The sequence below is a fragment of the Drosophila simulans genome, chromosome 2R (genome assembly GCF_016746395.2).
Source record: "Drosophila simulans strain w501 chromosome 2R, Prin_Dsim_3.1, whole genome shotgun sequence".
NCBI classification, from domain to species: domain Eukaryota; kingdom Metazoa; phylum Arthropoda; class Insecta; order Diptera; family Drosophilidae; genus Drosophila; species Drosophila simulans.
In genome coordinates, this window is record NC_052521.2 from 12,166,569 (window position 1) to 12,181,202 (window position 14,634).

The 14,634-nt window shown below is 44.0% G+C and overlaps 2 protein-coding genes across 8 annotated transcripts in view; one reads left to right on the top strand and one right to left on the bottom strand.

The window, feature by feature from the left end:
* On the top strand, positions 1-3,446 carry LOC6734562 (probable cytochrome P450 317a1). The gene is made up of 2 exons (XM_016168113.3): positions 1-76; positions 612-3,446. The coding sequence occupies exon 2, from the start codon at positions 1,122-1,124 to the stop codon at positions 2,685-2,687; it is 1,566 nt and encodes a 521-aa protein (XP_016027666.1). The 5' UTR covers positions 1-76; positions 612-1,121; the 3' UTR covers positions 2,688-3,446.
* The window catches only part of LOC6734563 (KN motif and ankyrin repeat domain-containing protein 1), a 26,669-nt gene continuing 15,145 nt past the window's right edge, over positions 3,111-14,634 (bottom strand). For 2 of the 7 annotated variants that reach the window (XM_016181977.3, XM_016181973.3), the window contains 9 exons: positions 12,568-12,836; positions 11,706-12,198; positions 7,106-7,545; positions 5,665-7,043; positions 4,779-5,207; positions 4,419-4,665; positions 4,146-4,358; positions 3,837-4,037; positions 3,111-3,774 (listed from right to left, as the gene is read on the bottom strand). In XM_016181977.3, coding sequence (XP_016027673.1) covers positions 3,607-3,774; positions 3,837-4,037; positions 4,146-4,358; positions 4,419-4,665; positions 4,779-5,207; positions 5,665-7,043; positions 7,106-7,545; positions 11,706-12,198; positions 12,568-12,836 — 3,839 coding nt within the window. In that variant the 3' untranslated portion in view covers positions 3,111-3,606. Of the gene's footprint in view, positions 3,775-3,836; positions 4,038-4,145; positions 4,359-4,418; positions 4,666-4,778; positions 5,208-5,272; positions 5,434-5,664; positions 7,044-7,105; positions 7,546-7,607; positions 7,675-8,579; positions 8,823-9,038; positions 9,097-11,705; positions 12,199-12,567; positions 12,837-13,431; positions 13,514-14,634 lie in introns of those variants that run through there. The other 5 variants (XM_002081536.4, XM_016181975.3, XM_016181974.3 and 2 more) reach the window with 5 other exon arrangements.

Consider the following 14,634-nt stretch of genomic DNA (forward strand, 5'->3'; position numbering starts at 1 on the left):
ACAATGTTTACCTTTTCAGTCATATTTGTTTGACATTTGATTAGATTTCAAGTGCGGATATCGGCAACAACAACAAGTAATTAACAGGCAGCTTTTCGATTTTTTGTTTATTTTGGCTTTATTTCAGCTTTGTGGTTGAGCTTTTCTTTTGTTCATTTGTTTTTTTATTTTTTATTATTTCCATGCCATTTAAACGTTAATTGGGCATAAAATGTATCAATGAAAAGTACATTAACAAAGAACGAAAAGTTTATATTTTGCATATTATCAGCAAGCAACCAGCTTAGTGTTGGACAATGAGTATTAACGGACATCATATGGTCATAAAAAATTCCCAAAAATTATATAGCCTCAACAAAAAGGTCTACTAAATTCGGTTAAAATTGATAACAAACGAAAATGAACTCAAAAGCGTATAGATAAGGGCATTGGGACCAGCCAAAGTGACTGCGCTAATATCCTACAAAGCATACAAATTTGTTTGGCAAATATATAAAGGTTATATATATAGGTTACTAAAGCGAATGCTATTCTTAAACATTAGTTCTTAATGATCAGTTAAAACTTATCAATGGGTTGTAGCATTCCGATTCAATCTTTTGTTTATTTAGATATCGCAAGTCGTATAAACGAGTCTGGCGGTGCCACCAACATTGAAAATAAAGTAATAATAATCGTACAGATGTCCGTCTGGCCTCAGTGAGACGCCCACCAGCCGACGAGCTTCAGTGTAGCGCACTCGAAAAGCGGCAAAGAAACAAATTAAAAGCTCCCCACCTGGAGTGGGGAGCGAGTATCGTAAATAGTTACTTTTCACCGCAGCACTCTCAGTCGGATCGTGCGCCTCGCAAATGAACGTTACCACATCGAGAACGATTCGAGAACGCTACGGAGCGATGCATTAGATCATAGTCGGTGACACTACCCGACGTCCGAGAGCGGGATCGCGATACAGCGGCCAGTGAGAGTGAGTGGGTGGCAAGATAGCGGGCGGGCAGGAAGTGAAACGAATAGTAATACCCCCCACCCCACCGAGCCAGTCGAAAAAAAAAAAAAACAAATCAGTGGTTCCGATTCGCAGACGTGTGTGCATGTGATTCAGAGCAAACAAAACGTACGAAATGCAAAACATGTGGATCATTTTCCTCATCATCGGACTGCTGGTGCTCGGGCTGCTGGTTCTGCTAATTATTGCGGCGCGGTATCAGCGAGATTATTGGCGCTATCTGGACATTCCACACGAGAGGCCCAAAAAGCTATGGCCTATCATTAGGCAAATAATGACGCAGACATTGAGTACGGAGGCTATGAAGGCGGAGCACTACTCGGCCATATACAAGAAGTTCAAGGGAAGCGGTCCCTTCTGCGGATTCTACGCCCTGTTGCAGCCACGCGCATTGATCCTCGATCGGGAGCTGATCAGGCAGATAATGATCAAGGACTTTTGGAACTTCAATGATCGCGGATTGTATTGCAATCAGAAGTCGGATCCCTTGTCGGGTGATCTGTACGCGTTGCGGGGAGAGAGCTGGAAGGAGATGCGTCAGAAACTGGATCCAAGTCTCGAAGGTGATCGCATGTCCTTGCTGTATGACTGCCTCTACGAGGAGGCGGAACAGCTTCTCCTGACAGTCAATAGCACCCTGATGAGCCAGCCCCATTCCACCGTTCACATACAGAAGATTATGCGGCGTCATGTGCTGTCTTCGCTGGCCAAATGCGTTTTTGGCTTGAACGCCGAACAGAGGAAAACGTATCCTCTGGAGGACTTTGAGCAGATGACCGAGCTGGCCTTGAATAGCCACAAACATGGCTATCTAATGAACCTGATGATGATACGGTTCCCCAACTTTTGTCGAATGCTGCGCATGCGTCGCACGCCCAAACAGGCGGAGGAGTATTTTATAAAACTCCTTACGAGCATTGTGGAGCAACGAGAGACGTCCGGAAAGCCTCAGAAGGACTACTTACAACTTTTGATCGACGTCAAGGCACTGGAGTTCATTACCCATCAGTATGAAGCGGATAAGGAACTAGGTGCCCATCTGCAGAATGAGTTGGCCGCCCATGCAGTTGTCTTCTTGAAGGCGGGCTACGAGCAAACGGCCAACACTCTATCATATGTACTCTATGAACTCGCATTGCATCCAGAATTGCAAGTCCGTGTGCGGGAGGAGGTCAAGAAGGCCATCGAGCGACATGATGGTCACATTACCCACGAGGGCATTAAGTCGCTCACTTTCATGGGTCAGGTGATCAACGAAACACTACGAATGCATCCCATAACACCGTACATCCTACGTCGCACCTTGAATGACTACGCAGTTCCGGATCATCCCAAGTACATTCTGGTCAAGGAGCTGTTTCTCATCATACCCACGCACGCCATCCATCACGATCCGGATATCTACCCGGATCCCGAGGAATTCAAGCCGGATCGTTGGAGCGGACCACGGGATTCGCTGCAGCAGCAGGGCACCTGGTTTGGATTCGGCGTGGGTGCTCGCAGCTGCATTGGTATACAATTCGCGCAGCTGCAACTGCGATTGGCTTTGGCCCTGCTCCTATCCGAGTATGAATTCTCCTTGAATACTAGGAAACCATTGATCAATCTGGAGGATGGTATAGCACTAACCCTGATGCCATTGGGAGTCATAGAACACGGAAACGAGGAGAGGGCGGTATAAGTTCGCAGCTTGAGAATGCAAGATCACTGACATTAGCTTTATCTCTGGGATTGCAAAGATTGGTAATTAGTTTAGTTAACAAGAAATATAGATAAAACCTCTGAAATGTTAACTAACTTTCTATATATATTATGTGGCATCTTTGGAAATATTTAAATTTAATTTTAATGTTTCCGCTTCGTGCTTTATATGGAAAAAGCAATTAAAGCAACTCACTGTGCACAAAAAAAAGTCTAAACAAAGAGATTTAGCTTATGTCAGTATCTCAATCTTTTGCCTAATGACGAAGAATTTACTCTATGAACAAAGTCTAGAAAGCAATATAAAACTCAGCATAGTAACTAACCGAAACAATATTAAACTAAAGTTCAGGTAGCCCGATAGGCAGAGTCAGCATAGAATAGTTAATATTAAAACATTTGCTTTTATTTAAGAATTTATTTATTTGAGAAAACATTTGCTTTTAAATTAGCTTGGCTTAATTTTTATTAAATACACCCGCGGTTATCCTAAAGATTAACCTTTTGATTTGATTCACTGTTCGTTATTTCTGGTTAGTATATATCGTTTTTTGCATTGTCGGTTGCTTGATATGGTTGGTTGGTTTGTCGGCTACTTTATGATCGGTAGCTCAGGCCTGTGCAGTACTTAATTGCATTAGTTGATCGATGTGTCTCAGAATTATTACACAGAGTTAGCTGCTACTACGATTAGCGATTAAATTAGATTTACAAATAAATAAAACGTACGACAAACGAATTCTAGTTATACAATATACATATGAAAAGTGTAAGCTGCCCTTGTGCCTTGCCGCAGTATCTCGGTATGGAATGTATTCTGAGCAGCACTACGAAATGCTAATTTAAATCTTAGTCACTAGCTGTTTGTTCGTCGATTTGGCCGCTAATACGAAATGGCTTTACTGCGATGGCTGGCGCTTGTGGCGCGGTGGCGAAATCAGGGAGCTCCTCGTGGCATCTCCGCGGTTTGGCAGCTTGCTCCGCAGCATCTGCTCGTGGACGTAGATGAGCAGTCCCACATCCCGGTGGCCAGCCTGCCAGGCGATCTTGAAGGCCGTGCTGCCATCCTGGGAGAAGAAAAATCATTTAAATTCTCTTCTATATAAATTGTGTATGTAGGCTCACTAACCACATCGGTGACCAGTGAATCGCACTCGGGATGCGACAAAAGGTGCTTGATCACATCCACGCGTCCGTGCTCGGCGGCGCACATCAGAGCCGTGCTGCCGTCCTCGTCCTGGATATTGATATCCGCTCCGGCGTCCAGAAGCATATTGACCATGTCCCCGTTACCATGCGACACAGCGAGCATCAAAGCGGTCTGGCAGTGCTGTGGATTGGTGGATAAGAGTCAGGACGGGAGCGGTTAGTAGGGGAGTAGTGTGTGGTCAGCTCATACTGGGCTCGAGATCCATGGGCGTTGGGGCCCCTTACCTACCTTCTTGGCCCGTATGTTGACATCGGCCATCTTGAACAGTCGCTCGACGACTGTCCGATGGGCGGGCTGCTTCAGCTTGGCCAACGATACGAGCATCACCGATGTGTATCCGGCGTTATTCATCTGGTTTACATCGCAAACCTTAGAATCCAGCAGTATGGATACCACATCGAAGTTTCCGTGCGAGACTGCATAGTGCATGGCTGTGTTGCCCTAAAATAAGATATAACTTAGTGATCGATCTTAATTACTTATAAGGTGATTAAAACTCACATTACTGTCGGACAGGTTGACACAGTACTCCAGTAATGGGATGGACAGGGATTCAAAGTAATCTAGATAATCCTCAACCTGATGGGGATCGGATTTGCCAGTACTGGAGTTGTTGAACCAGTGATCCTGAATGGTCGCCTTGGCCGACTTGAGGCTTTGCGAGGATATGGGTTTGGCACCCAGCTTCTTCAGCAGCGAGTCGTTAATGATCTTGAGGGCGTCTTTAAGGCTCTGGGACAACTCGGTTCTGAAATTATAATTTAAAATATTAATACTGCAAACTTGTTGAATTTTTAGACTTTCTTAAATAAACGAGATCCTTTTTGTGTTACAAAAAGTATAAATATTAAAGTGGCTTACTTTTTTCGGGGCTCCGAATCCGCCTGGGCCAGCTGGTGGAGCTGGGCTTTGGTGGCCGGCTGTTCGATCACGGTCACCTGGGAGCCCTCGCTCTGACTAGATTTGAGTGGAGTGCTGGACTTCTTGCGCGCTCCCTGGGCAATCTGGACGTCGATGGGCGGACTTGAATCACTTGAGGAGCTCATTGCCGGCTCCTGTTCCGGTGATTCGGACTTGGTAGTGCCCGAGGAGGTCATCAGCGGAGCTGGAGAGGCATCGCGCGACCAGCTGATGCTCACCCGCTTCTCCTCTCGGACTATCAACTCATCCTCGCCCAAGAGACTCAGATCCAATGAATCCTTCTGCGGTTGACGGATGAAGCTTTGGGATTCGGGCAATGGCTCCGATGCCTGGAAACTGGACACAGACGGTGGCTTCTCTTGCAGGGAGCTGAAAGGGTATAACCTTGATAAGTACGACAGATTGGTGGCTTCTACGGCTAATCCTAAACCCACGTTACTAGCAGAGCCGAGCATCCGCTGACCAGCAGCGGATAGCACGTGAAACTGCTCAGGCTGGAAAACATTGGCAGCACCATGCGAAAAACCAAAATCCAAACAAAAAGCAAAAATAAGCGGCTCAGCAATTGGGCCAAAGCAAACACCAAAACTCAACTGAAGGTCAAGCCAATTCGATTGCAGGCTCTGACTTTTGTGACCCCAATGCGCAAGAGCTGACTTCTGGTTTGTGACTCGGCTAAAAGCTTCTCGTGAAACTTGGCTAGCACGGTGGGGCAAAATTAAAGTTACATGAATAAAATAGGAAAATTATTATATCGGTGTAAATAAATTGAATGTAAGCATAAAATCACTAAAATATTCAGATTATAGATCTATAGAAGACTCACCTCAATCGCGCCTTCCTTTCCACCTGTGGACTGGGCGTTGGTGAGGGCGTGGCCAGCGTGTAGGTGTTCTGCCGCATGAACTCTTTGCGCACCGGACTCGGACTGGAGAGGTGCTTGGGTCGCGGAATTCTCGAGTCCGCCGACGTAGAGCGCCGCACTGCTCCTCCCGTTCTGGTAGCCGTGGGACTGGCCTTCGAGAAACCCCTGGCCAGATCCTGGATGGCCTCCTTGCAGGAATCACAGTAGTTGGCTGCACAGGCAATGGAGATGTGTGGCTTGACGATGTCGCCACAGCCCACATCCCTCTTGCGAACCTCCTCCGTGTTGCAGGCGGAGTGGCTTGTGCGAACCTTAGCCGGCTCCGGTTCCTCCACCTTGTCCGTATTGCTGGCTGTGTGTCGGGTTGGAGGGCGGGGCACAGACTCCGAGACCTGTTCCGCCTTCGTCTGACTCCGAGTGAGTCGCTGCAGTCCCTTGGTATCAGTCTGTCGGGATACCTGCTCCGTTGCACACTGCACGCCAGAGTGCTGTTGCTGTGGATTAACCTGGGCTCCGGTTGAACGAACAACAGCCGTGGTGGTTTGACTTCCAGAACTGAGGACCAGGGTAACTGGCGTCTGGCATCCAATTGTCTTACGCACCACGGATACGGTCTCATTTTCGCCCAAACTGAAGGTGTTGCTGCGTCCGGGCATTTGGGGAGCAGGTTTTACCTTCTCCGCCGGAGTTTCCGGACCGCAGGCCACAGACCTCTTGCTGACGGCGCACTTTTCGCATAGTACATCATCCAGGCGATCATCAGAGCTGCCCACATGACGCACATCCGGCTTGCAACTAGTAAAGTTCTCCCGTGTGGCCGGTTTCGCGGTGACTCCCACATTGTACTTGAGTTTGGGTCGTTCCGGTGTGGTTTGCACTCCACTATCTTTTTGGTCCCTCTGGGGCACATACATTTGGGTGCCCACAGAGATGAGCTTCCTCAACTGTTGCTTTTGTGCATTGGTAAGTGCCTGCTCCACCTTCTTATCCAGCTCCTCCTTGGAGTAGACAGTTTCCGACGGCTGAACTCCAACATTTCGTGTGGTGGGCTGATGGCCAACGGACACATCTCGAGTGGCAGGTGGTCGCACCACCGCCTGGGTGGACACATCCCGACGGACAACGCTTGGAGATGGAGATGCAGAGGTGGAACTGCTGCGCATGCGTGCTCCTAGGCTTTCCAGTGACACTGGACTTATCCTTTGCGGAGTGAACTGAACGGGTGACGCAGTCTTGAGTCCCGGACTTGGCGGCGAAGGCGTCTGTCGTTGACTTCGCATCAACTCCTCGTTCCTGCGCAGTAATTTCTGTTTTTCAGAGCGAAGAGAATTGAGTTCCAGCTAAAATGCAGATTGGTATTCCTTTAATATCACTAACTCGTATTAAACAGTAACATTCTTACCTCCATGTCGGGTATGACTTTCACCTGCTCCTCCAGATCCTTAAGACGCTTCAGGCTCAGGGCCATTTGTTCGCGTATCTGGAACAGAGCTTGCGCATCTGCCGTAGTCTGGCCGGTTTCCGAGATGACAGGCGATTGCAGGGAGCTGCTGCTGACGGAGCCATTCTCCTGCGGTCGATCCTCCTTGAAAGTGGGTTTTCCCGTGGGCGTCGTGGCCAACAGGTGGTGGCGCCTCGGAGGCGGCGGTGGCGGAGCACCTGGAGACTTTGCGCTCTCCAGCTGCTCCACCGGCGACTTGGCATTGGCCGCCACCGTGGCCTGCACGTAGCTTTCATATTGGACCTCCGCCGGACTGGGTCGCTGTCGCAGGGGAAGGGTGTTGGATCGCAGAAACGGGCGCGGCGTGCCCGTGGGCGATTGATTGCCGCCAATGCAGGAATCTAAAAGCAATTAAAAATACCGAGGTTAACTTAAGATTGACTAAAGTAGAATTAGGGGTTACTTGATTTTCCGCTCTCCCTCCTAAGTACAATCCTAATTTGTAAACTTGCCATGAGCACTGGCCACTGGCGACTGGACTATAAAGCCCGATGAATTATTTTGTGGCAAAAAGCTCCTACGTCCAAAGATAAAACGCTTGCTATTCAAATCTAATTTTAATAATTGTGCCAAAGTTCGTATAATGCGAAAACAACAAAAAAAAACACATATATATACTGTGTAAAAACAAAATAAACTGCAAAAGTCACCAAATCCGCCCCTTTTGCGTGTCTGCGTGAGCAAAGATAAGACGCTATTATTCAATATTAGTTTTTGGTTATCGCCCTGGCATGCATACGTGTGTATATACTTTTTATTACCTCTTATTTAACTAATAGGCAAGGTTGTTGGCGTAGTTTACTTTAATGCAGTCTGTTGTATGCGAGCAAATAGAGAAATTTATGGGCAGCTGAAGCACTATTTCAATATTCCTCATACGCACTGTGTTCCCTGCTAGCAACTATGTGTGTAACTCATCTCGCTCTTTTAGCCTTGGCAAGAAAATTGTGCTGCTATCCATTTTGCTTCTATTACTTAATACCCTGTGCAACGAACTTTTTCTATACACTTAGAGAACTTTAGAAAAGATAACTCAAATGCGTTAGTCTAGGTTATAAGTTATAAGCTGAGTTAGAAGTTAAAGTAACTGTTAGTTAAATATTTACATTGGATATTTCAATACCATTAAAACTGTCTAAATATTTTTTCAGTGATTGTTTTTTCATAGCGGTGCCAAATTGGCTAAGCGTCTTTGGTCAAGACGAAATGTAGGGAGTTGGTAGGGGTAGGGGGGGCTGCGCGTGACGTTGGGTAGCATTGACCGGGCCATAATAAATCAGTTTTTATGGCCCAACTAATTAGCAAGGAACGAAGTTCAAAACGGTAAAGAGTTCGCCCCAAATGAATGCGTCTCCCTAAGCTAATAGACACCTACAGTCGCTCCACCAGCTCTTATGTGCGTTTGGCTTGCTGTCCGGCTTCAACTTGATACTCCTTTTGGCCAAACGTTTCCGTCTTAACGGTATGGCATCGTCCGATGTTGAAAACATTTCTCAGCCACTGTTTTGGTTGATTCTATTATTGATTTATTCAGTTCAGTTTAGTTGGTTAGAAAAGCGCAGCATTGCACTTGGCAGCCTTTTTGTGGGCCAAGGCAGCAGACTTTGCACTTGGCTTGTCTGGCATTCGCAAGCCAAAGCGTAGCAAATATTTGTTAGATTCTTTAATATAATTGGTTTTTTTGCTCTTATCTTAGCGGCTGCTAATTAAACGCGCTTGGCTATAAACAATATTAAATTATTTGATTTGCCAGATCAAAGCGACAGCTCATCAAAAGTTATCTGCTTTACAGTGGCGGCCAACGAAACATGCACACTTGGTTCACAAAACTCACATCGCAGAAGTTCATATTTCAGTTTTCGTAGAATCATGGGCATTTTGAAATATATATTCGTTTTTGATATACAATTATGTGTTTTATGTTTGTGTGGATTTTATGTCGTCTTAGTAACTTATGAGATTTATTTTCGTTTTGTTTTTTTGGGATAATTTATCATTGATACTTATTCGTTTAACGCGTAAGTTTTTTTTTACATCTTAAAATCGTATTATTTAATATTTTTTATTGTTGTCAAACCACTTTCGTATTGTCCGCTGTCGAAATTATTGTCACATACTATCATGTAATTCGCATTAAAGTTTAAATTTAGTTGCTGTTAATTCGTCGTACTACAATTACATGTCTCGTTTTGATTAGTTGATTTCGTTTAAGGCATTTCGTATAATTATTGTAAGTTTTTTTTTTTGTTTTGCAATTTCACGGACGCATTTTTATGCTATTCGTTCGAAAGTCGCCGACAAACTGCTCTCAGATTTTTTTCGTTCATTCGACCATCATCCACGGCAGCAAAAGCAGCATGAAGAGCGAAAAAAAAAACGATTTAGTAATAGAGATTTTTGTGTTATTATTTAACACAACTATGGTGCGAAAGGCGAACAAAAAATAAAGTTGTCTAACTAAACACCGACATAAAATAGAAACCAATTTGCTGAGAGCTCCAAGAGCGAAATGATAACGCTCAGCAAATATACACATTGAATAACCAAGTGAGCAACTTTTCGCTGTGTTTGTGCTGATAAGCTGAATGCACATCTATTAAAGCCAAATTGATAAGTGATAATTTCAGTGACGTGGGCAAAGAGAGAGAGAGAGCATGTGAGCAACAGAGAGAGAGAAACCCTTGGGCTTGTTTATATTCAATGGGCCATTTGATAAGCAAATAATATTGATTTTTTATTGGCTACTTACACACCTATTCGCATCAAGGGGTTTGTCTGTGTTTTCTGAGTCAAGGCCAGGAAAATGAAGAGGCTAATTTTGCATAAATCATCATTAAGTTTAAAAAAAAAAAGTTCGCTACCCAATATATCTTCCATCTTATCTTTTTGCAATTAATTTTGGAAAAAAAAAAGAAATAGTTTGATTGATATTTAAAATCTTAACAAATTGAAAGGCAAAAAACCCAAAGCATTCGCTGATTTATGATTTCTTGGGTCGGGCTCGCAGTTGGATAGTTTAAGGCACCACATTTCTAACGATAATTAAAGCGATTGGTATCTACCTATACATTTTTTGTTGATTTTAATACCTATTCTATTTTATCTTATTTTATTAAAGAAACAGCTTCGTAAATAATAATTTTAATATATTAAAATATAATAATAAGATTTAAGGTTGGCATGTCAATATCCCTTTAAGCAAGTTATTTTCTTTAAGTGCAAATAGCTCAAGGTTCCTGTTTTCTGCTCTTACACGCTTTTTGGCATTCATCTATTGTTAGAATGGTTTTCTGTTCTTTTTGGCATCGGGCTGCCTTTTGGCCATGTTCAATTCAATTTGAAAGCCATTTATTAATGGCCCGTACTTTGGCAATTACCATGGAACTGCAACCATTTTATACACATTAATCAACGACAACTCTTTGCGCCATGTCCTCTGGACAAAAAAAAAAGAAAAAACAGCAAACGAAACGCGACAATTTGATTTGTTTATATGTATTGAATTTTTTTTTGCACACTTTATGGCAAATTTATGGCATCAACAAATACGACAAAAACGAGCTGGAGCAAAATTTGCATGCAAATTGAGCGCCAAATGCGCATTTCAAATTGATTTGAGATACGAACGCCTCGAAAATTGCCTTGAAGTTGCCCCATGCCGCACGTTGCAAGACCCAATTGAGTTTCAAATGCCAAAGATGCAAAGCAACTGTATCTGTATCTGCAATTGCGTTTGCATGCAACTCCGTATCTGTATCTATATATCTTTGGAGCTGCCAGCAGTGAACTGATGTTTGATTTCTTTGCTTTTCTATTTCGTTTAAAACTTAAAACTTTGTAGATGTTGATATATCCTTTGATCTTTCAGCACAGCTGCAGTAGTGACAACTTCGTGTTAACCATGGGATTGTATGGTATAAATTAAAACCAAAAATTTTAAAACATTTTTAGAGGTAATAACTCAATTCAATGTGTTACAGATATATAATCTAAGCTTGAACTCTGCACATTTATAAGTTGAACCTTACAATTTTAAGCAAAAAGACTATGTTTTTATATATTTCTCCAATTTTATTACTTTTCCTTTCACTTTCTATTCCACTGTGTGACTCTTCTATTTTCTTCTAAGAGTCTAGCTACATTTTTCACACTTTCGTGCGTAAAAATGTCACATGTGCCGCAGCAGCGCTAATTGCTAAGAAAAGAAAGCAAAAGTATCTGGCGTGTCTCACTTGGCTCTATGAATCATCTACCTCACACTGAAAAAAATACATTAGAACTATTGTTTTGCATATATCTAACAGACCAAAACATTGCTACATTTTCTAGAAATATTGTAGGCAATATAAGCTATAAAGTTTAATCAAATTATCACAAAAGATAGTTAGATAATAAAAATATTGTCCGAATATATCCTTTTTTTCAGTGTATGACATAATATTAATAAATTGAGCTCTTTTTGGCATGCTATTTTTGGTCGATCGTTCTGACGCCCACTCACCTGCCACATCAAAGTGCCGATCCCACGTGCTGTTGCCCAGGCGATGACTCTTGAGCTCCTTCAATGCGCCATGGCCATTACTGATGCTCAGGCTAAGTTTGTTGTTATTCCGATCCATGGACAGGGATCCAGCTCCATAGGGAGACTTGCGACGCTTCACGGAAGTCCGCTCCAGCGTACGCTCGAAGTCGCTGCACACCTCGTCGAGCGCCTCGTGGAGGAAGGCCCTCGTCTCCGGCGGACTGATCGCCGGCCGATGCCGCTGATTATAGATCCCAGCATCGCTCTCCACGCCGCCGCGCAGCGAGGAGCACGTGGAGGAGGCGGTGCCGAAGGGCGACTCCGATCGAGGCGGTATGCTGCCGTAGGTGAAACGCGGCACGGATGACGAACGCGGTCGGTAGCACGGAGTGGTGGTATACGACTGCGACATATGCGACGCACCTCCTCCGCCAATGGGATGCGGCGAATCTGGTTCGCTTTCGTGTGAGGTCTGTTCCAACAATAATACAATGTACAGGTTACATTTACGTGCAGATATGCGATTTCGAAAATGGAATGGAATGGAATGACCACTCCCTAATTTTGAGATCCCCATCGCTCAATATTAATATTGTTAAATATTTTGTTAATTAAGTAAATCGTGCAACCTTTAACAAAGCCCACTTAGGGTTTGTACTTTCAATCTTCGTTTATCTGCATTTCAACTTAAGTGTTTGGTAATTTGATGATCTTGAGTTTTTAGTGTATTGATAGTCCTTTTAGGTAAGCAAAGACGTAGATGCAATGTATCTTTTAAGGTTTTCTCTATATCTAATTTAAGCCTGTATACTAAAATGAATTTGATAGGCGGTAAACATACCTCGCTGAGCTTTCCCTGTACCCTGGACTCCGCCTGCCAGTCGCCGCCGAAGAGGCTCTCGAATCCCAGCATGAACTCCATGGACTTTCGGGATCTCCTGCGATCCCGCCGCCGCTGCTCCTCCTCGCTGGGCTTCTCATGGGCCAGGGCCTCGCAGTAGCGCACAAAGTCCAGGTCGATGTGGTAGCCATAGGGACAGCAGTTGCAGCTGCGCACCGAGCGAGTCATGCCCGCAGGAGCGGGATTCGCGGAGGACGCGATTGGACGAGCTGCAAGGAAATAAGGAGCAAAGAAAGAATAAGTATCTGATGGCTGCAAGGGAATAAGGGGCGCAGAAAGAATAAGTATCTCATGGATATCAAAGCCAGACGCCGTGTATCTTAATGTCACTACCAAGGTCACGTCAACGTTCGATTCTTGGTATTGGCCACAGTCAAACCACACAAAAAAAAGGTATCTTCTTCGTGGAGGTAGCCACACCTGCCCTCCATCAAACACGTTTCGGATTTGGTAATCTGAGCAGCAGCAGGTACAAAAAGGCGCAGTTCTGGGAATGACCGTCTGTAGCCGCGAGATAAATTCGTGGCTTATTTATGCTTAATTGCGCCTTATAATAACTAATTTTGGTTAATTTAGATAAACCACTTTTGACTGGGTGAATCACTTTTAACGAAGCAATTTGAGTTATTTACGTTGGCATTGGTTTAAACGATTTTGCAATCAAGGAAAATAAAATAATTAAATAATGATTCAAGTAATGGGGCTTAATAGTCAACGGCATAGAGTTTTCTCAGACGTTTCAAAGTCGACAGCAAACACAGCCGAAGTTTGTTTGATGTCTTTCATTATTTATTTATAACTCACTTTCTTGCGGAATTTTCGCCTCACGCCAGAGCCACAAAACCCCTAGCCAAAAAACAACCCAAAGCATTTTATGGTTACTCGAGTTTGCACTTAAAACATTTGAAATTCCTGCAGCTCGTCGGCTGACCTCCGATTTTTCGATAGCACTAAGAGGCCAAGGAAATACTCAATAGTCCAAACGTTCTGCTCCAAGAGAAAGCCTTTAACAAACTGGCCGGCAAACGAATTCAATTCTCACTATATTCATCATGCAGTAAATTAAAGCAAGATAAGATATGGGAGCATTTAGCCACGCTTATCAAGCTGAAAAGTATGAATAAAGCTCTTTGCCGTCGCCATCTGTTGGCGAACTGCAAGCGGTTCGAATTGAAAAGTGCAAAAGATACTTTTCACTTTTCATTCATGAAACTAAATGAAACGATGGCGTGGGCAGGCAAACGCGTCTCCAGCGACTTTGTTGTGGGCGTGTCTAGATTGTGAAAGTGTTCAACGCGGCGTATACGTGTTGGACCGTTTCAAGAGGTCGCATATTGATGAGCTCGAGTGGCCGTAATTAGCAGGCGGCTCCAGGGTTACGGCCAAATCTGTTCGCTGGCTTAATTATCATCGATCGAATCACACACACACCCACCCACATACATATGTACACCGAAACACCTATAATCATATAATCACACAGACTATTCAAATTTGGCGCGGCTTCTACTCGTTTTTTTTTTTTTGGATTTAGTGGGCGATCGAGGAATTTGAATCCATAAACGACTCCCAATTGACGGCTATTTAAGACTGTCTGAGTTAAGCTTAAATGGCTAACACAATGTTTTACCTTTAAGTGGTTAAATGGAACGTATTTTGAACTTAAACTTTCTCGCATAATTGCTGAAGCAAATTACTACTGACATTTTGCACATACAATCTGAATCTGTATGCCACAGAGTTTACAACTTCATTTGGGCGACAATCTGCCAACCATATAAGGGCGTCCACATACATAAATAAATCGCATTGTCGCACCCGACTCACATAAAAATTAAGAAATTAACCCGGCTCGATCGCCACACTTGAATTACGATCATGCTCGCCAGTTCCATGTACCATGTCCCATGTCCCAATCATCATCATTATCAACATCGTTTCCACGTTGATCGGACCCCTCTTGTAATGACTACACTTTTTTTCTGGGTGTAGGCGATGCAGATGCTG

Bases quoted from the DNA above. Each gene is read 5' to 3' on its own strand.
- LOC6734562 (XM_016168113.3), top strand. From the start codon at position 1,122: ATGCAAAACATGTGGATCATTTTCCTCATCATCGGACTGCTGGTGCTC.